This window comes from Acomys minous (assembly GCF_964271855.1).
Source record: "Acomys minous genome assembly, chromosome: 3".
NCBI classification, from domain to species: Eukaryota; Metazoa; Chordata; class Mammalia; order Rodentia; family Muridae; genus Acomys; species Acomys minous.
In genome coordinates this window covers 35,944,676-35,967,169 of record NC_140485.1, presented here as the reverse complement: position 1 = coordinate 35,967,169, position 22,494 = coordinate 35,944,676, and the positions used below count along the sequence as shown (strand labels likewise).

General features: G+C 43.4%; 2 protein-coding genes across 4 annotated transcripts in view; one reads left to right on the top strand and one right to left on the bottom strand.

The window, feature by feature from the left end:
- AVEN (apoptosis and caspase activation inhibitor) overlaps window positions 1-13,379 on the top strand; it is a 131,718-nt gene extending 118,339 nt beyond the window's left edge. For all 3 annotated transcript variants that reach the window (XM_084776331.1, XM_084776333.1, XM_084776332.1), the window contains 4 exons: window positions 7,092-7,162; window positions 10,391-10,486; window positions 11,987-12,326; window positions 13,099-13,379. In XM_084776331.1, coding sequence (XP_084632457.1) covers window positions 7,092-7,162; window positions 10,391-10,486; window positions 11,987-12,326; window positions 13,099-13,214 — 623 coding nt within the window. In that variant the 3' untranslated portion in view covers window positions 13,215-13,379. The remainder of the gene's footprint in view (window positions 1-7,091; window positions 7,163-10,390; window positions 10,487-11,986; window positions 12,327-13,098) is intronic.
- A 304-nt stretch (window positions 13,380-13,683) lies between these two features.
- The window catches only part of RYR3 (ryanodine receptor 3), a 529,413-nt gene continuing 520,602 nt past the window's right edge, over window positions 13,684-22,494 (bottom strand). Inside the window, exons 99-104 of the mRNA XM_084776329.1 lie at window positions 20,358-20,492; window positions 18,866-19,022; window positions 18,091-18,155; window positions 17,566-17,666; window positions 15,381-15,432; window positions 13,684-14,545 (exon numbers count right to left, since the gene is read on the bottom strand). Of these exons, the coding sequence (XP_084632455.1) occupies window positions 14,450-14,545; window positions 15,381-15,432; window positions 17,566-17,666; window positions 18,091-18,155; window positions 18,866-19,022; window positions 20,358-20,492 (606 nt within the window). The 3' untranslated portion in view covers window positions 13,684-14,449. The remainder of the gene's footprint in view (window positions 14,546-15,380; window positions 15,433-17,565; window positions 17,667-18,090; window positions 18,156-18,865; window positions 19,023-20,357; window positions 20,493-22,494) is intronic.

The following is a 22,494-nucleotide window of genomic DNA, read 5'->3' as shown; positions in this document are numbered from 1 at the left end:
TACTGGGGATATTATGTATCATATTAATATTCTGCAAGTTGATTTTTAGATAGTTGAGACAATAGTTAACTTTTGGTGTCAGTATATGAAGATCTTCCTAGTTTTAAAAGGGTTTCATAGGATGTTATGTATTCATTTCACAAAGATCCAAACACAACACAAGCCTAACTGAAATACTGGTTTCTGTTAGAGAATCTTGTCCTAGCACCGTGCAGGCAGGCCCCATGCAGGCATCATGCAGGCCAATGCAGGCATCATGCAGGCCAATGCAGGCCCCATGTAGGCCCCATGCAGGCATCATGCAGGCCAATGCAGGCATCATGTAGGCACCATACAGACATCATGTAGGCACCATGCAGGCATCATATAGGCACCATGTAGGCACAATGTAAGCATCATGTAGGCACCATGCAGCCATCATGTAGGCACCATGCAGGCATCGTGTAGGCACCAGGCAGGCATCGTGTAGGCACCATGCAGGCATCGTGTAGGCACCATGCAGCCATCATGTAGGCACCATGCAGCCATCGTGTAGGCACCATGCAGCCATCGTGTAGGCACCATGCAGGCATCGTGTAGGCACCATGCAGCCATCGTGTAGGCACCATGCAGCCATCGTGTAGGCACCATGCAGGCATCGTGTAGGCACCATGCAGCCATCGTGTAGGCACCATGCAGCCATCGTGTAGGCACCATGCAGCCATCATGCAGGCACCATGCAGCCATCGTGTATCCACCATGCAGGCATCATGTATCCACCATGCAGGCATCATGTATCCACCATGCAGCCATCATGTAGGCACCATGCAGCCATCGTGTAGGCACCATGCAGGCATCATGTATCCACCATGCAGGCCTGTTGCTCCCCAGCACTGACAGCTGTGAGAGTGCGCCTGTGGTCATAGCAACATTGCAAATAGGCTTTCTGTATTTACTAGGCACCGGCCTACACCTGAGCTACATAGAACAGTTGCCAGGCTAGCCTTGTCAGGATAGAGCACTGGTGACAGGAATGTTCTTCCATAGTTAATCTTTCATCTGCTCAGATAGTGAGAGAGTGGGTAAAGGCTTGACTTCTCATCTGCACCTGGAGCTAGAGATGTATTTGATGGTGATATATTTTACCCAGGGACTCTCAGAAATCAAAGCATTGTGTGCTGCTTAAAACACTCTTTGATTTGTTTATTGAATGTGTTCTTTTGTATGTGTGTGTGGTGTATGTGGTGTGTGTGTGTGGAGAGAGAGACTGAGACAAAGAGAAAGAGAAAGAGAGGGAGAGAAGGAGGGTGGAGGTATGGGGGGGGGGTGAGGAGAGGGAGGGAGAGAGACAGAGAGAAAGAGAGGGAGACAGAGACAGACAAAGAGAGAGAGGGAGAGAAGGAGGGAGTGTGGGGGGAGGGATGGGGAAGAAGGAGGGAGAGAGAGAAAGAGGAGAAGCAGAAAGAGAGAGCGAGTACAAATGTGCAGTCCAGAGGAGGATGCTATGTGTCCTGATTCGTCACTTTATACCTTATTTCCCTGAGAACAGGTTGCTCACAGAACCTGGAGTGAGCTGTGTTTTCTGAGCTGTCTGGCCAGCAAGCCTATCTCTATGCCTCTAGCTCTGGGGTTACATGCATGCAAAGCTGGGCCTGGCTATTTAGGTAGTTTCAGGTGAATCTGAATTTCTGTCCTTGTGTTTGTACAAGCTCTTTTGTCTTCTGAGCCATCTCCTCAGCCCCTTTTTGAATATTTTCAGAAGCATCCTTAAAGTTGTTGCCCACTACCTGTAATTATCTAATATTTGATTTTTTGCACAATTATTTGATCTTGAGAATATTTTAGTTATAGAAGATAACAACAGTTGGCAATAGAGCAAGGACTTTCAAAACATAATAAGCATTTCTGTCTCTCAAAATTTATTTGTGCACATCAACTCTGTCATTGGAGCAGAATGATTTGCTGCTTTTAAATTGGGCTGGCTTTGAACACACAATCCTCTGTCCTCGGGCTTCCTCTGATAGTGTGGGTACACCACCACTGCCACCTAAACTTTTTATATAAAGGAAAGTGGTGCCTCTCATTTGTACCATTTCTTATTTTATTTTATTAATTTATTCAGATTACAACTCAATTCTTACCCCATGACTTATATCCTCTTATTCCTCTATCCCTCCCGCTTTCACCCTATTCCTCTCCCCTAGGTCTATGACTGAGGGGGACCTCCTCCCTCACTATGGTCATAGGCTATTAAGTCCCATTTTGGTAGCCTGCTTATTCTTTCTTTGAGTGCCACTAGGCCTCCCCACCAAGGGGAGGTGGTCAAATATGGAGCACCAGAGTTCATGTCAAAGTCAGTCCCCGCTCTCCATATAACTGTAAAGAATGTCCTGTCCGACATTCTCCACAGCTGAGTGGAGAGTGGGGTCTGACTTTCACACTTACTCTGATGCCTCATATTTGACCACGTCCCCTGCATGGGGAGACCTGGTGGCACTCAGAGGAAGGATAGCAGGCTACCAAGAAGAGACTTGATACCCTAGGAGCATATACAGGGGAGGAGGTCCCCCTCAGTCACAGTTATAGGGAAGGGGAGTAAGGGGAAAATGGGAGGGAGGGAGGAATGGGAGGATACAAGGGATGGGATAACCATTGAGGTGTAATAAGAATAAATTAATAAAATGAAATTTTTAAAAAATGTCCTTTTCATTGGGTAGATCAGAGTAGGGGTTCGATGTTTACTATTGTATTGTCTTTGGTTAGTGCAATAGTTTGAGCAGGCCCCCCTGGGCCCCGATCCACCCATCACGATGTTCTTCTTGTAGGTTTCTAGGACCCTCTGGGTCCTTCTCTTTCCCCATCTCTTTTATTTCTCTTACCTAGAGTCTCAATAGGATGTCCTCACACCTATCCCAATCTCCTGGTAAGTGAAGACTTTTGTGGGACGTGCCTTTTGGGCTAGTGCCCAATTATAAGTGAGTATATACCATGTGAGTCTTTCTGCTTCTGGATTAACTCACTCAGTATGATCATTTTTAGTACCATCCATTTGTCCACAAATTTTGGGATTTCCTTGTTTTTAATAGCTGAGTAGTATTCCATAGTGTAAATGTACCTACCACAGTTTCTTTATCCATTCTTCAACTGGGGGACATTTAGGCTGTTTACAGGTTCTGGCTATTATGAATGAGGCTGCTATGAACATGGTTGAGTATACGTCCTTGTTGTATGGTGGAACACCTTCTGGGTATATTCCAAGGAGTGGAATAGCTGGGTCTTGAGGAAGCCCTATTCCCATTTTTCTGAGAAAGCGCCAGATAGATTTCCAAAGTGGTTGTACAAGTTTGCATTCCCACCAGCAATGAAGGAATGTTCCTCTTTCTCCACATCCTCACCAGCATGTGGTGTCACTTGAATTTTTGATCTTAGCCATTCTAATGGGTGTAAGATGGAATCTCAAGAGTTGTTTTGATTTGCATTTCTCTGATGACTAAAGACATTGAGCGTTTCTTTAAGTGTTCCTCAGCCATTCGATATTCCTCTGTTGAGAATTCTCTGTTTAGTTCTGAGTTCCATTCCTCAATGGGGTTATTTGTTTTGGTGCTGTTTAATTTCTTGAGTTCTTTATATATTTTGGATATTAGACCTTTGTCAGATGGGTGGCTCCCTTAGCCTCACTGGCCAGCCAGCCTGTTCTGCTTGGAGCATCCAGGACAGCGATAAAGCTAGTCTAAACAAAAAGGTGGGTGGCCTGAGGAATGGCACCTCTGACTTCCACTTGCATGTGCACCCATAAACACATGTGTACTCTCCCACACCAATAATGACAAAAACAACAGTGAATAAAGTAGTCAGCTGTTGGCTACTTTTTAAAACTTCTCTAAGACTGATTTTTAATTATTATATATGCTAACAGCCATCTTTTCTTCATATGCAGTCCTCTTGTCCTACTTTTCTTCTGGGTTCTTTATTCTGATTAACTTGCAGAGGCTATTTGTATATTAGGAACAATAGCTCTTTGTCTTTGCTAGAAATACTTCTTGTTACGGTGTCATCTGTTGATTTTATTGTTGTAGAAACTTAAACTAATTTTTATGTGTTAATTTTTATGGAATTTAATTTATACACTTTTAACTTCTGAATAATAAAAGGTTCAGCCTTAATTTTTTTTTGTTCTGCTTTTTCCAAATGTCTCCACCTTTAATCCATACAAAATATGTTTCGAATATCAGAATTGAGATGTAGGGGTGCATTCTTAATTTACCACAGGCTAGCCTGATGTTTTAGTCCTAACAAAGACTGATTTTCCAAGTTACCATGTTTTTCTGATGTCTGAATGGACACGTGGATCTCTTTGGCTCTCTCCTATTTCAAGAGTAACTCTCTACTTGAATGTGTTTTTAAATCAAGGAGAGAAATTATTCACCCTTTGAAAAGGTATATCTAGGACAGATGGGGTGGCACATGCTTTTAACTCCAGCATCCCAGCACTTGGGAGACAAGAGGCAGGTGTATCTCTGAGTTTGAAGCCATTTCAGTCAATCTAAATAGTGAGTTCCAGGTCAGTGAGGGCTTCATAGTGAGGCTGTTTTAAAAACAAACAAGCCTTGCATATCATGGTTTACATTTTTAAAAAATGATAAATCCCTTTAAGATTTGAACTGAGTATTGACTGTAGATTAAATTAGTTAAATTTGTTTTTCATTTCTCTTGGTTAGATATTTGAACTAGTTGCTTTTAATAATTGTTTATCCTCATTTATTTGTAGAAGTTCTGTGTAAATGTATGTTATGCTCTTCCATTTTACTTTTAACTGGATTTTGAGAGACCTGGTTTGTATTATAAATTTTCTGAGTCATTTCCTATTCATTTCTTTCGGTTTTCCTAGGACAATACTAACAGTCTTCAGATAATCTTCAGATTATCATGGTTTCATTTTTTTTCTAATATTGATAATTTGTTATTTTCTTTAATTTCACTGGCTGTGACAGTGAAGTTAATATATGCATGCACACTCACACATGCATGTATGAGTTTGTACACACACATTTTTTTTTCTTTTTCTTATTTCTTTTCTTTTCTTTCTTTTTTTTTTTCCTCTGAGGCTGGATTTCACAGTGGAGACTTAGGATTTTTTATGTAGACCAGGTTGGCCTGGAACGCAGAATCCCACCTGCCTCTGTGTCCTAAGTGCTGGGATTAAAAGTGTATACCACCATGGCCAACCAAATCTATTTGTGTGTGTGTGTGTGTGTGTGTGTGTGTGTGTGTGTCAAGGTCAGAGGACAGTACTCAAGTCAGTTCTCTCCTTCCACATATTGGTCTTGAGACTCAAATTCATGTCATCAGGCTTGGTGGCAAACGCCTTTACCTGCTGAGCCATCTAGCCCACCTCAATTATATTTTTAGTCCAGTTCTCCTGGCTTTCAGTTATTTAGGTGAGACTGGCTGATGTGCATATCTTTAAGGAAATAAATGCGGCTTAGGGCTAGTGCTCTGTGGTAAAATTCTTGCCTAGCAAGCACAAAGCACTGGGTTCCAGCCCCCTCACTGTCAAAAGAATACAAAGTTGGTTCTTTTATCCACTTCTCTGTTTTGGTCCCCCACCCAACTTTGTGAAACAATTGCATTCTTGTTCTTTATTTAGTAACTAAGATATTTAAGATTTCAACTTTTTCTCTGAGAATTCTCCTCCAATCTTCTAGGTAGATTTGCATTAGCTTATAACTCTTTTCTGTATTCTAACTCTACAGTTTTGTTTCCTCTCATAAAAAGTAGTGTGGGTAAAAATGTTGTTGCACAAGCATTTACACAGTTAGCGTGGACAGTGACAGTAGCTGCACGCACACATGGACTCTGCGACTTCATTCATTTTCAGAGTGTTGAAGTTGGTTTACCAACAATGAAATGTATCGATTCTTCCCCACTTTGGGTCCTTTCTCTGGCACCTGATCTTGCCATCTGTTAATGTGATGACCACACATTTTAGGCTTGTGGACGTAGAAGAAGGCCCTACTTTTCATCTTTTTATATCTCTTCATTTTTTAAGTCCTCTGCCTGCCCCCCCCCACTCTGTTATTTGAAAGAAAAGAATAGATTCTGTGGTTATATCACCTGGAGGGTAACACACTTAGACGTAAGTCTGTGCAGGAGTTTACAATGCAGGTAGGGGATAAAGGGGGAAAGACACATGGTCTTCAGGGCGAGGAGACACAGCACTGCAGCAGATACATGAAAACACCAAAACAGGCTGCCTGGGGAGGTAGACGGCAGAGGAAGTGGGAACAAAGTTTAGATCCACATGAAAACTAGACAGAGAAGTCTTTGTGTGTAAATGAATTATTACTGCAAATTCTCAGATGTGTATACATATGCAGAGCATAGAGCTTGCTGCCCAGGATCATTTTCAATGCATGCTCATGTTACCATCATACGTCCTCGCTTGCTTACCTCAAGAATTCAGAGTAGTACACTGTGGTTTACGCCATGGTCTAATGCGCCGCCTTCAAGTTGAGTGTGTGTTTGACATTCTGACTAGGTGACGTTTAGAATGATAGTGGAGGTTTATAACTTATCAAAGAGATAGTCTGTTCCATTGTGGGTCAATCCAGAGGTGCTTCGTTCAGTCTCATTTTCCCTTTACTACCTTACTGCATCTACCCCCAAATATAAGCTGCTTTTCATACACTGAGCAGAACAGATGGAAATAGACTGGACGAAATTAAATAGCCATCTTTGCAGGCCTGTTTAGTTGTTCCTTAATGTATGGAATGATGGTTTGTTGAGTGAAAACTGAATGAAAAAAGTACGCTGTCAACAGCATTTTCTAGTTCCCAGATGTGTGCCCTGAATCCAGCACTTGCAGGATTTGTGTCACTGTATTTGAGAAGGTTAGCTATTCAGAATGTCCCTGTGCTCTAAAATGGAAACTTAGAGAAACTGGGTATCTTCTGAATAAAATAATACATGTGTGTGTATATATAAATATATACACATATCTCTGTATGTATGATATATATTTATATTTCTATATATGTATATTTCTGTATGTATGGCATATGTTTATATTTATATATTTATGTTTCTCTCTATATATATTTTTCTATGCCTAGGGGACTCCTTCTCACAGTTCCGGTTTGCTGAGGAGAAAGAATGGGATAGTGAAACTTCATGTCCAAAACAGGTAAGACAAGTGTGTCTTGAATGTAGGTTAGCTCTTCTCAAGGCCAAGGCTCTGCACCTTTCCATTATTGCAGAGATAAAGTCATCTGTGCAAAAGAGCTGTAATCCATATGCATGTATTCTTGGCTACCTGCCCTGGAGGGAAACGTACAGGGAGCTAGTCGATAAGGTTCAAGCTTGTGTTCATTTGGCCATCCGTAAATGTCTCACCGTTGTGAAGTAGGAAGTTAATGGCTATCATTTTAGTACAATAGATTACTTTGGTATTTGTTTCTTTTTTTTCTTCTCCTTCTTTTTGCCAAACTAACTTTCCTTCTTGCATTTCTTCCTTAACCTTGTTCTTTATTACCCTTCACTTAGTAGGGTAAATGTACAAAATAACAATGATATCATAGAAGACCTTTAGTTAGTCCTTAAACCACAAAGGCTGTGTTTGTCCTAAGTTTCAGTCAAGGTCCTTCCCGTGTTTATGAGTAAAGAATGGCTCATGTTCTGAATCCCCACAACTTCTATACCCCAAGGATCTGTAAGAGAGAATTTCATGATGTTTCCCGGAGTGACCTCAAACGCATGGTCCTATTATGTCTGTCTACCAAATGTTGAGAGTATAGGCCTGTGCCACTATATACTTGGGTTTTTTATATTCTTTTATGGTGGCATGCAAGTGTGTGTGTGTGTGTGTGTGTGTGTGTGTGTAGGTCAGATGTTGGTGTCAAGTGTTTTCTTCTATCATACTTTTAGCTTTTTGAAAATTTCATACATTAATACTATATTTACATTAGTTTTCTATTCCTCCATCTCCTCCTTTGCCTCCACCTGGTCTCAAATCATGAACTTTTAATGTTACTGTTTTACACACACACACACACACACACACACACACTCCCTATCAAGTCCATTTTGTGTTGCATATATATATAATTTTTTTTTAAGGCTGAGCATGTGGGATCAGATAGCCACTAGCCTTTGAGTGCCTGTACTTCTTCATCTAGGATAGGACTTTTGAGATATCTCCTATCCATTTTGGCATGTCAACTGATGTTGTCATTATTTGATCTTGTTTAGACAACTATATTGTTAGAATTAATGGGTGCAGCTTTCCTGTCATGTTTGGAAGGCACTATCTAGCCCCAGCCATCCTGGTCTTCTGGCTCTTAACAATCTTTACATATTCACATACACAGACACACACACTCACACGCGCGCACACACACACACACATACACACACTACACTCACACATAGACACATACACACAGACACACACTACATTCATACACAGACACACTACACTCTCACACACAGAATATACACAGAGACTCTCTCTCTCTCTCTCTCTCTCTCTCTCTCTCTCTCTCTCTCTCTTCTGTGCTGTTCCCCTGTTTTAGTTGCAGGAGTTTCATTGTAGACCATTAATTAAAGCTGAGCACTTGATATTACCTTTTGAAACAGGATCCTTTATTGGACCTGGAATTTGCCATTTTGGTTAAACTGGGATCTGTCTGCCTCTCCTGCTTCCCATTGGGCTGAGAATATAGACATGTTCTGCCATGCTCAGCTTTTATATAGGTTCTGGGGAGCCCAACTCAGGTCTTCATCCTTGTGTGTGTCAAGTTCTTTACCTACTGAGCTGTCTACCACTTTCCACGTTCTTACCAGGGTTTTATTTCTTTTTTTTTTTCCTCCTTTATTAATTTATTCTTGTTACCAGGGTTTTATTTCTTAAATATGCTACCTAAATCAGAGGTGATTTCTTTTTCTGGGACAAAGGATGCCATTTAGCATTGTCATTGTATTATCTTAGACCTAGCCATTTCAGGACTGTTCTAACAGGCTATGGGAAACAGGTCACGTATCCAGATGGATCCGTGCATACTGTAGTTACGTGAACTAGGGACTGACATGGGCTTCTGTGGTGGGCGCTGTTTCTGCGGCACCAGGAATTAGGGCCCATCTCTGCTCATTTATAAACCTATCAACTTGAGATGTTCCCACAAGACAGAAGTTAAAAAAGGGGACCTCTGGCTTCTTGCCAGTGTGAAGTCAGAGGTCATAGGACAAGATATGGTCCTAGATGCGCCTGTGAGAGAGAGACCTGTTACACATGGTTGGGGTGTGGTGTTTGCCTCTGTATTAGAAGGTCCCTGAGGTCACCAGGACAGCTCCAAGGTAGCTAATAGGATAGTAGATAACCAGTGGCAGACTGACCATGGACTTAGCAGGACTGTTGGTTTGAGACAGTGCACGGTGTAACCTGATCCCTGGCGGAATGAAGCTTTGGAGCGGCTACCACGCTGAGTGCAGCTGCTGGAAAGAGGACGTTACTCTTCTCTGATTTGAAGAGAAGCAGAGCTCACCCACCAGCTCCCATTAGGATGCCATGTCATTTTCTCCCAGTTTGGAGGTTAGGGTGTCAGCTTGTGATGGGGATCACTGCCCTAATTGTGGCTCAAAGCGAGCGAGCTCACTGTTTTGTAGAGAGACGTTAAAGCTCACTGTGATCGATAATTAGACTCCCAGACAAAAGTAACTCCAGTGACTGACTTCTTACAGTTATCTTATCATTTCTCTCTTTTATTATTATTATTATTATAATTTATTCACATTACGTCTGGTTGTAAATCCCCCTTATCTTCCTGTTCCCAACCTCCCTCTCTTTTCCATTCTATTCCCCTCCCCATGACCTCTGACAGGTGGGGTCCTCCTCCCCCACCATCTGACCACAGCCTGTTGGGTCTCATCTGGCTAGCCTGCATCTCCTTCCTCTGTGTTCCAACAGGGCCTGTCCCATAAGGGGAGTGATCAAATCAAAGGCACCTGAGTTCTTGTCAGAGGAAGTCCCCTCCTCCCTCCTCCCCATGTAGAGAATAAGCTGTCCACTGGCTACATCTGATCAGGGGCTCTAGGTACTCAGCTCGCAATATCCTTGGTTGATGCATCAGTTTGTGCAGGCCTCATGGGTCCAGATCCGCCAGCCTTGATAGTCTCCATGTGAAGCTCCTGACAACTCCCCCGCCTCCCGCTGTGTCTTTCCATCCCCCAACTCTTGCATACAATTCACAGCTCATCGCCCAGAGTCCAGTTGCATGTCCCAGTATCTGTCCTGATCTCCCGCTGGGTGGAGTCTCTCAGAGGATATCTGTGTTGGGCTAGTATCCATTTATAAGTGAGTATATACCATGTGTGTCTTTCTGGGTCTTCATCTCTCTCTTTTTAAAAACTCATCTAGAACTCAGCACTCTACGTGGATAGTGAGTCACTGGTTCGAGCCCTTCAGCAGCTGCCTCTCGCAGTCCGGCTTAACGTTGCTGCAGAGTTGGTCCAGGTAATTACAGTCTGCCTGCCTGCTGGCTGGGTTAGGGCAGAGGAAGGACCAGAGGGAAGAATGTGGCCTGCATTGTATCTCAGCCTGAGCTCTTCTTTTCAGGAGCTTAGGCCTTGTATTGCGGTGTCATCTTGTAAAGTTTGAAGGAAAACAAGACAGCCGTTTGAAGTTATACTGTTATGTTGTACATATGATACATTTTAATGGATCAAAAGTAATCGAATTGAATGCAAGAAAGACTCTAAAGTCTGGTTCTGGACATAGAATATTCAGGTATCAGGCTGTGAGTCAGCAGCAGGACAAGTAGTGAACAGGTGGATGTGGTTTCTCCTTTCCTGAGTTCAACCTACTAGGAAAGATTGCTACTACTCGGTTTAGTGAAGCAATTATACAGCTGCATGGAAATAATAAGTAATGTGAATTACGGTGTGCCACGAGATCTTACAGTAATGGACCTGATAAATGTGTGGCTAGGACTGGCTTTCCGAAGCAAACAACAGTAAGCTGAGGTCTGAGGTCTAAGAACACTTGAGCTGCAGTGAAAGATGATGACCACCCTGGCTGATTGGCATTAATGAAAATAATCAGTAAATACTGTGCTGGGGGAAGAGAAAGCAGGCCGTGGGGTTGGAGTATATATTCATGGCTATGTTTGTGTGTGTTCTTATGCAAAAGCAGAGTAGGGAAGCCATCTATAGGAAACTGTCACCTTGGTCCAGGTGAGAGACACTGTGGTGGGGATGACAAAAATTAGACTTCCTTAGGAAGTGTTTCAAGGTAACGTTGACAGGATGTAGAAGGTATATGTTGGCAATTTGGGAAGAACAGTTGAGAAAGGAGTGCGCATGGACACACACACACTCACATCCATAGTCTTTAGGTCTGTTTGCAACTATAATTTAGTGTAGCCATGGAATCAACATGTACAACAAGAGTCAATGTATTTCCATTTCCTAAGAGGCCACCATACACACTTTGAATTCCCATCTGCCTCCTAAGTAGCCATTAGCCTAGCTTTATTACTATAGTTTTACCTGGTTTTCAGTTTTCTATAAATGTTACCAGAGTGTTTGGTTTTCTTCACATTTGTATTCAAATAATGTTGAGTTTTTTTTTCCCCCCTTGGCATATGTTCCTGCCCCTTCATCCAAGCCCAGTGAATGAGTCTACTTGGCTAATTCCCTCTCATTCTTTGTTACAAACTTACGTATCAATTCAAATAAACATGTGTGTGGTACAGTTAGCTTTCAGGGCAAGGTTTCACCTCTGTGCTAGTTCGCACATAATATAGAGTAGAAGAGTGGGAGGCACAGTCCTATGATGCCTCCATGAAGTCTCCTCATTGTCCCCGGGAGGATCAGGAAGAGTGCTGAGGTAGGGCTCCAACAGGAGATCCTTGTGGGCTGTCCAAATTGAGTTTACTACATCAAGGGTTGTATGGCTTCCTTAACTCCCATGCTTCAGCTGACACAAGGACTCTATTAAACTTTTCTTTTTCAGACTGCAGTTCCTTTAGAACTTCCACAGGTGAAACCAAGGAGAAATGATGATGCCAAGGAGCTGGGCATGCAATTAAGGGGGCCCATCTCTGAGCTCAGGGCTGCTGCTGCCAGTGGCTGTCCCGGGTCCCTGGGCAGAGACAGTTTGAGACAAAGCCCTATAGAGGGTTTGCAGAAAGCTGCCTCCTCACCACAGCCCGTGGCAGACCACCTGGAAGAAGAATTGGATATGTTGCTGCATTTAGATGCGCCTGTGAAAGAGGAAGACAGTCTCTCTCCAGACCAGACATCTCAGGACCAGGAACCAGAAAGAGATGGGGAGGCAACCCAGGAGGAAACAGGTACAGCTTTCACTTCCCATCCATCCTCTCAATTCTGGTGTTTTTATGGGAAGCGCCCTACCCCATCACCTACACATATCCCTCTGTGCCTGATATTGACTCAGCCATGTCCTACGCTTCTCTTCCTGTGGCAAATCACAGCTTCCCTAGAGCTGACCTTTCTGACAGTTTCTCTTACTCAATATGCCAGGCTTCCAAAGTGGCTACAGCCCAGTCGCAGTGTAAAAGTTAGGCTTTTATAGCAGTTCAATTTGCAGCTCTTTCAGTAGAAGGCCTTTTAATCGACCGAACAGACTAGGAAACTAACTCTTCATAATTCTTAGTATTTTGATTTTTTTGTAAAGCAAAAGAATGTTTTTATATCTTATGAATTTTTTTTGTCTGAGCTGGTAGCCCATCTGAAGAGATGGAGCCTAAAATAACTGTCATATTGTATACAGTACTCAAGAGTCACAGTGATGTTTCAGCGTTGCCTCAAAAGGAAAAGGACACCGAACTGCACTGTTGGCCTTTGTGTTAAAACAAATGCCACAAAACTAGTGAGCAGAGCAAATTCCTTTTCACTATAAATAGAAGAGCAAACCTGTAGCTTTGCTTATTATGTTTGGATACTATTGATTGTATGTTAGAGGGTGACAATAATAAGTTCTTGCTTGTTATGTGGAAAGTAATTTGTGTTGAACCATATCCTTGACCATACCCCAAGGAAGCCTTAGCTAACCTCAGTGCTGGGACTAATGTGAGGTGGCTAATGTTGCTTTTATTTCCATAGTTCCTGAAAAGCCATCTACGACTGGAGAGAAAAATATGGAACCTGAGCAGCCAAAGGCATCCAAAACTGTCACTGAGGAAGAGCTGGAAGACTGGCTGGACAGTATGATCTCCTGAAAATGGCGATCAAGAGTGGGAAGGTGCCTGAAGCAAATATTGGTTGCCTTCTAAGTATGGGTGGCTAGTTTTACCAGATAGCCCATGCTAGCATGTACTGTTACACTTAGAGCAGCCAGTGCTACCTCTGTGTTTGATGGCATCTGAATACATGAATGAGGCTTGTTTTGGGCTTTGTTTCTGTTGTTGTCTGGCTTAGTCACCTAATAGATTTCTTTTAGGACAGGGGATGTCACAGCTACGTTTTCAGCTTCCTTCCTTGTCAACATGTACAGCATAACAGGTGCTCATTTCTGTAATATACACAAGCAACAAGGCATGCAGTTGGTCAAAGCAAACGCCCTCTAGTCTGTGGACTTTTCCTTTCTTCATGAAGCCCATGGGCTGCTTGTCTCATGTCCCCGCCTCCAGCAGTCAGGTCGCTGTAGAGTAACTGGCAGTGGTACGCAACAAGAGGCCACACCGTGAATGGCATGTGTTACTTTATTGCAGTGGGCACTTCATTTGTTTGGAGGAGATTGGCCTAAAACATGGCAGCTCCACTACTTATATGAGACCATAAAGCATCACTCAGGTTTGGTATAAGATTGAGATTTTTCTGAAATTTCAGTACAGTGCCTTTCTTCAAATAACAGCAGTCAACAAGCTGTTACCGAAGAAATCATGTGAATAACCTCCAAGTGCAGTTTCATGGATAAGACAGAAGATCAGCACAGCTGTTTAATGGACTTGTCCTTCTGGAACACAAACATAAAAAACTTGCATAGCTATATCTAAAGAGATTTTTAAGGCACTTAATCGATATTTCAGTTTCGACAAAGTGGTTTTTTTTTTTTTTTCTATTTCTTTAGCTGCTTAAAGCTTTTCAAGCTGAGTCTGGATACAGTCACTAGCAAGTACCATGGAAAAATTAGATCGCAGTTAACATGAGTTGAACATGATTTTGTGTAGCTCTGCCCAACAGTCCCTGGCAGGGTCCTCTTGCATGACGTCCAGGTGCTCAAGACTTCACATTTCTCTGAACCATCCCAAATTAGCTAGTTGCTTTTAGAGCCGAGAGCTCTGCGAGCAGTAGGTGGAGTCCTTGGCCTTTGCCATCTTTTCTTTTGTGTCCATTAGGCACAAAAGCCAAATCAATTCCCAAGTATAGTTTTTGGTTGGTTGGCTGTGTAAGGAAGGATTCTGGTGCATTAGAAGGTGACGTTCCAGAATCATGGCTCATCTTAAACTCAGGTTTACCCGAGCTGATCCTCGTATTGCTTGCGAAAGCAGTCTCCAGCTGGGAAGAAGTCCCAGCACCTCTCCTGGTACATCTTCCATACATAGGATTCCTGAAACAGTGTAAACAAAGAGCACTTTGCGCTGAAACCACAATAAGCTAAAAACCCAGAGTGGGGGGTGTTTTTGTGTGGTCTCCTTTAGGAAGACCCATGCTAACTGATCCAGGCCACATGGGCGTGTTCTCACTCTGTTCCCAGCCTGCTTGGTTTTGTGAGCAGCTACATCTTCCCATCATGATACACGGGAAGGTGGGAACCTGTCCTCTGCCCCTTCTAGCCATATCCAGTCCCATGCCAGCTGTAATTTGGGGACTGAAGAAGAAGAATGCTGGTTGAGGAGACATTTCCTAGAACCCAAGCGTTTGAGCTATAAAGTTTTCCTATCCATTGACATTTGAATTTTAAGTAAATAGGCTTTTTCTTCCCGTGTTCTCCACCTTTTTCATCGTCACAGAATGACTTGACACAGCTACTCACTCAGCCTCTTACCACTCCTCCACATTTCTGTTGTCACCCCCACACAAGGCCGGTCTTTCTTAGGCTGTCTCTCTCACTGTCTCACTCTGAGTCTCCTGCTCTTGTTACAGCCACCCACTCCATCTCTCGTTGTCTTTTTCTCTCTCCTGTCCTCCCACCTCCAGCTATTCTATAGGGAAGCAGTAAACACAATGGCTTGAAAATGTCAGTGTTTGTTGGGAAGGATTACCAGGCGAACTTGGAGAAGATACTCAAGTCACCATAGAGTTCTCACTTCTTCTCAAGTAACAAAAAAGGTGATGGGGGAAACGCACCTAAGAGACTAATAGCTTCTGATAACCCTTAGTGTTCTACTCAGTTTCAAGACTTAATACAAGGAAGACCGAACACAAAGCAGTTTGTTTCTCACCTGGCCTGTGTGTTCTGTTTCATCCTTGTTAATCAAATACATCAGAAAGAATCTGGAAACAACAAATGGGGGGAAAGGTAGAGGTTTTTTTTTTTTTTTTAATTTAAAAAGAACCAGTGCAGCATGGTGAGGCTCATCTTTAATCCTAGCATTCAGGAGGCAGAGGCATGGGAACCTCAGAATTTGAGGCTAGTCTGGTCTACAGAACAAGTTCCAGGAAAGTCGTGTGTGTGTGTGTGTGTGTGTGTGTGTGTGTGTGTGTGTGTGTGTGTGTGTGTGTGTTGAGAGGGAGAGAGAGGCGAGAGGGAGAGAGAGAACAAAACTAAAACCAAATAAAAAATTATTTATGTTTGTGTGCCTGCAAATGACAACAGAGTCCAGAAGAGAACGTCAGATCTCCTGGAACTAAAGTTACGGACACTTGTAAGCCGCCTGTGTGGGTGCCGGGAACCGGACCTGGGTCCTCTGCAAGAGCAGCAAGCGCTCTTAATAGCTGAGCTATCTCTCCAGCCCAAGGTTCTTCTTACTCAAATCATCTAGCATTGTTTACTAAGATGAATTGGATATAGGGTTTGAAAACTAAGATGCCTTGAAGAGAACCAGGGAAGCTAAGAATGATGGATGCCAATGAGGGAAGGGGCCTTCTTAACCCTCAAAAGTTGGAGTTAAGTCCCACTGCAAGCTATCTTGCTTACCATTGGGGGAAAAAAAAAGCCCAACCTTTTACCATAAAATTATCAGCGAGCCAGTTGATTGTGTAATAAAAATTAGAGTTGAAATCACACATCAAGGATCAGTCATAAAAACCGTGGACAGTGTTTACTTTGAGGTCACACTCCTTCCAGAAGCGTCACTTTGTTTTTCATTGTGGAAAACTGGGGAAAATCAGTGTGGTTTCAGTTGCGCTAAATGATTTGTTTCAAAGATTTGAGTCTGTCTGTGACACATGAGTGTCCCAGGGGTCTGCACTCTCAGTTCATCTTATTCTCAACTTCAGAGGTGGTTTCTATAGAAGAATCAGTCCTGTGCCCCTTTAGGAAAGGAAAATGTGATGCTGGTAAAAGGAAGAGGCAGTTGAAAATATCACGCATGGTGTCAGAGCCTGAGCCCCAAACCCCGAATTCTCACAGGGTAGTACCATATTTCATCTTAGGTCCTGACACACAGAAACAGCTTCCCTCTTCCAAGATTGAGAATATATTTGCATCATATTGAAGACATGGGTCAGGGGAACATTCTTCTCCTGGCACATTTAACTGGCAGATTGCCACATAGAATGTTCTAGGGAATCATGTCAGGGTTGACTAACCAACCCAGATGACTAACATCTAGTCTGTCGTTCCCTGGTGCTGCGGGCTCAGCTTCTGTATCTTGACTGAGTGCCCTCTTGGTGAGAAATGACAGTGATAAATACTCACAGCACTAGGGAAAAGCTTCTAGTTATTGAAAAAGAAACTCAACACCAGCTCTCCCCAGGCTCAGCCTGTTCTCTCCTAAAGAGAGAGCAGAGAGCAAGGTCAGAGAGCAGAATATTCTTCCCCTTGAAAATGATCCTTTCTAGAGTTTGAATAGCCAGGGCATATAATTGATATGTTCCATAAGCAGCACTGAATAAGCTCAGATAACTTTGAATGAATGCTTTGCCCTAGGAAAGCAAAGTATCCATTTATTATTTGCTTGGTGGGGGCCAGACATTGCTAACATTGAAACATTGCCCCCAGAATATCTCACTTTTATAGAATTTAATGGAAGCTTTGGAGCAGACAGAGTGTCTGAAAACTGGCCAGAGTTCAGCATGGATCTGACTGCCTCTCCTTGATACAACACAATCTTGTGATGTGAGGAGAACACCTTTAGTAAGGCGTTCACAGAGGATGGAAACGGGAAAGGTGGAGGTGGTAAGCCTGGACCGTAGCTGGTGGTAAAAGTAGACATTGTTGAGGATTTACATTATAAATTGCGGCAGATGTGTGATATGAGAGGGATGGGGCCCAGGCATAGAACGGTTCACAGTTGTTCCCAACGCAGAGCATAGAACAACACTGGCTCACAGGCAGCTGCAGATTCTTTACAGTCATATCTACCTCTTCCAAACAGAAAGGAAGAAATAAGTTGAACAGAGTAAACTTTGTGCCAGCATTGTTTTTGTTTTGCCTTAAAGACATCTTTAACCGAAAATACTTACAGGTAATTGGCTAAATTGTGCTCTTGCAGCGTATGTGTTTCAAAACCATGAGGGGTTGTGTCAAAGTAGTCATTGCCAATGCCACAGATGAAGCATTTAGTCTATTTTAAAAAGAAAGAAAGAAAGAAAGAAAGAAAGAAAGAAAAAAGAAGATAGAAAAGGTGTTAGTGCTCATAGCAGTAGAGGAATGAGGAAAAATGCTGACAGCCAATTGAATTGGGGTCATGGAAAACTACTTTTCTGTTTAATGCTTGGGGCTAGTAGGCATTTACTTATGGCCCCACTTTCTTTGCTGAAGAAACTGTTCCCTCCCTCCAGTTATAAGACAGGAGGCAGCAGGCACGGGAGGGTGTAGTGCACCGAGCATTAGTGCCCAGGGCTGGTAGATCCGTGCAGAGGGAGTGAGAAGAGAGGCATGGGAAGCAAACCTTTTTAGTAGCTTTGCTTAGGGAGCACCCTAATTAATAGCCCTGTTTATGCTTTGAGGAGCCTGTTGCGAGTTGAAATAAGTAGAAAGATCAGTACCTCCATGTCTTCACGTACTTGTTCCTGCTGGTCTCTCAGCTCTCCAAAAGCATCAATAATAAGACCTAGAATGTTAAATACAAATTCATCTGCACCATGGTCTTAGGGAGACAAGGCAGAGGACATTCTGACTTGTCAAAAAAGTGTATTATCAAGCTGAGCTAGTTTTCAAGTGCTTGGTCCTGTTTGGCCAGGTCTCCCTCCTCCTCCTTGGCTTCAGTGCCTACAACTGCTTGCCCTTAACTCTTTCTTTGCCTGATCCCTCAGATACCCATTGGTGCCTGCCAGGGTCTTCCCTTATTGTCTTTACCTCTGAGCTCTCCAACACTTAAACATCAGCATCTCAGCATGAGTTGGACTAAATTTATCATCTTCCCTTCGTTCAGCTCCTAGTAAGCTGCTGACTGAAATATCAGTACCTTTCTCTCTGCTCTGATAGACAGACACATTGTGGTTTTACAGCTCCTTTCTCTCCTGCTTCCCCACCTCCCTGCCTGGGAGAACAAAGATGAGAGGAAGGCAAGCCACAGGAGACATCTAGGAGGGGCTGAAGATGTAATTTAGAGTGAGGAGCACTCTGCATGTTCTCAAGCTGCTTGGAATCGTCCGGGTGGCTCTTTGGCTCCATATATACAAGGCCTCACAGACCAATGAGTTAAATTGACAAGTTAGATGGCTTAGAAAAAACTTCTTTATAAAATAATCACTTGCTGGATGTAGAAAAGCAAAACAAACTAGACTTACTCAATCCAGATCCTGTGACTGACAACCATACCTTGAATGATGGCCAGCAGGATGACAATGACAAAGAAGAAGAAGGTAATATCAAAGACGATACGATACATTTCATAAGGGTCACCAGCGGGGTCTTCAATTTCATCACCAATGCCGCCACCTGCCCTCACTCCCACATACATGTGGAAGAGGTAGCACTAGGGAAGATGGTAGTAGCAGTTCAGATGAAAGGTGCGTTTACACATCTAACCATGACAGTCCTAAGGCCAGGGGCCTTCAGTGATGCTGGCCTCTCCTGTCCTCCGCAATGCTGTCTACCATGATGGAAAGATTCTTACATGTTTGAAAACCCGCTTTGAGTTTTGATGCATATAATAAAAGGCTGAGTATGGCATATGCCAGTTATCAGCATTGCCTTGGTAAATTTCAAGAGTGCCACTCTGGGTTTTAAGGCTCTTTCTACTCCTTTATGGCCTGTGTATTTGCCAAGGATTTCCATAGAATCTTAAATGTGAATCGAGCATCCCCAAACTGAAATTGGAATGTTTTAAAACATAAAACTGATTTAATGCTGTCAGGACACCTTAGGTCAAAAATTCAACACATGACCTTGTATAATGGGTCATGGTCAAAATATAAGCGTGCCAAATATACTGTGGAAAATATATAGGGAGCAGATGAATGTCATGTTTAGGTTTTGTTCCTACTCTTAAAACAAAGTAGATACCCCCCAATTAGAAGGACTTCTGGTCCAAAGAATCTTGGTAAGGACCATTCACCACAATCAACCTGCAACCAACTTTCTTTGCACGTGTGTCTGCACTGTCCTGAGCACTGCTTCATCTAGCCAGGCATTCTGAGCCTAAGCCCTCTGGCAAGGCTTAAGGATGAGAGAAAGGGCAAATCCAGGGCAAGGAACAGCCTGAAGCCAGGGACCACTTACATGGTGACCTAATGATGGGAACTGCTATCTTGTGAAGGTTTTTGTCCCAAGACAGCATAATGGGAGTTTTAGCCAATAAACATTATCTGTTTATAGAGAAATGCTCACAGACCGATACCTAGCATGTCCTTCCCGGAAATTAGGCCATGATAGCCTCCTAGAAAGTGCTGCTGATACGTCTACAGTGTGTGCTACCCCGAGCTGTGCCTTTCATCCCACTAGGGCCTACCAGGGATCCCGCACACATCCAAAAGACACTCCCTATTCTGCTGTGCCGTGTTCTTCAGCTTTTGGTGTCTGTTTTGAAAGGAGCTCAGTGGGCATCTGAAATAAATATCTGATCCTTGGAACTTTGCTGCAAATTTCCCAAGATTTACTGCCGTGGCCTGTCTAGTCTTCATCCCCATATGAAAGAAGTGTTGGTGCCCATGGGCTCCCACAGTGTGATGACACCCACTCCCTTCACCTCCATCTTCCCTGGCCACTTCAGTCTTTTGGACAGATGACACCTAGTCTCTATAGTGCTCAAGCAGCACAGCGGTTTGTTCTGCCAACCACCCCCGTGTGGCCGTGGCTGGTGGGTCCTCACCGTCATCATGTCATCACACTTCATGTCCGGCTCGTCGTCGTCTTCACTTTTGTTGTAGAACTTGCGGAAGAAGTTGAAAGCCACCACAGTATAGAGGTAAACAACCACAGCCAGGAGGCCAACCGTCAGAACCAGCTGAGGGCGAGAGGACAGATGGACAGGGGTGGAATTTCAACCTTGGCAGGCTCATGGGACCTCCAGTCGTAAGAAGGGAGACGGTGATGTGCTTTGATCCCCAGGTGACTGGGCTTATCACAAGAAAAGAGTTCCTGGGTGGAGTGTTCAGGGCTGACTGGTATCCTCCCTGTAATTTGTGTGTGGAAGCCTGGCCACTTGTACCACAGGATGTGCCTATTTGGAGACTGGGTTTAGAGAGGTTATGTTATAACGAGGCTCTAAGGGTCCAGTCTGATTCACGTTATTGGAAGAGATTAGGAGCCAGATGACAGGAAACACATGCACACTGAAGGACAGTGGTGTGTAATGGCAACCAGAGCATAGCTGTGCATGAAGCAAGAAGAGAAACCTCACCTACAAGAACATTATGATAGGCAGATTTGGGCCCAGGGGTCCCGCTCAAACTATAGCACCAGCCAAGGACAATACAGGCCGTAAACTTTAAACCCCTACCCAGATCTAGCCAATGGACAGGACATTCTCCACAGTTGAGTGGAGAGTGGGGTATGATTTTCACACGTACTCTGGTGCCTCATATTTGACCATGTCCCCTGGAGGGGGAGACCTGGTGGCACTCAGAGGAAGGACAGCAGGCTACCAGGAAGAGACTTGATACCCAATGAGCATATAAAGGGGGAGGAAGTCCCCCTCAGGCACAGTCATATGGGAGGGGAGTAAGGGGAAAATGGGAGGGAGGGAAGAATGGGAGGATACAAGGGATGGAATAACCATTGAGATGTAACAAGAATAAATAAATAAATAAATAAATAAATAAATAAAAGAAACCTCAGACATCAACTCATTAGCACTTTCTTATTACCCTTCCAGGCAGCTCAAGAGCCTGAAGCCCTAGATTTTCATGAATGGTATTTTGTTAAGGCAGCTCCACCATACTAATGCGTGGAGTACAGTTTCGAACATGGAAGAAGTGCAAATGTACTTGTGAATCCAGGTGAAGGTGTGAGCCAAGCTCCATTGGGCTCCCAGAGCTACCCAATTCCCAAGGCCTCTACTTTAAAGCTTCCTCAGATTAGTGGCTATCACTCAACGGCATTGCATCACAGCCATAAGCTGCACAATCAGCAATGTTTAGAAGTTACCAATGTTTAGAAGTTACTGTAAAGATTACAGTAGTTGGCCAAGAAATCTGCCTAGGATCAACATGATGTACCAGGACTGGTTTACTTCCATGCTATGTAAAGAGGCCAGAAGTCAGTAGCGTGAGTGAGGAGCTCAAAGGACTTGCCAGTGTGGCCCATGCCAGCAGGGACTGGAGGGAAGATCTTTGGCTTTCTAGGAGCTGTACAAAAGGGAGCGGGCGCACATGCTTGCTAAGGTAAGCTCCAAAATAGGTGTATTACAGGCCTCCTAAGGGATGAAGTTACTCAGATCTTGGGGAAGAGAGCTTACAGGAAGTGCTTTAGGAGAGGAGAACTGAGGCTTCATACCAAAGGGAAGCAAAGGAATTGTTGGGTCTAAGCTCTGCCACATACAAGCTGTGTGGTCTTGGGGACAAAGCAGCCTCTCAGCTTGAGCTCTCTGAGATTAACATCTAGTTTACAAGGTAGTTGTGACACAGCATCTGAGATGTGGCATAAGCTGGGCACATTGTAACTTCCTTCTTGTCCTGGCTCGTACAGCAGCTTAGAAGCATGATGGAGTATGTCTCATGTCCCTAGTGAGAAAGAAAATGCTGAGCACACTGAATTTGCAAATAAGGAGAATCCATTAGAGGTTTAAATATGTCTATAGTCATTGTTGTATCCATCTTCTACTTATGGCCCAAGTCAATTCCTTGTTTAGCCACGTAGATGTGCACATTATGTATGTATGCATATTACGTGTAAATGTATATAAAAAGTATACCTATTAACTTATTATTAGGGACATATGTCAGAAGTGCCTAGGGTATACATGTATTTTTTCTTTTTATTGCCTTATATTTTCAATCTCCTAGGGA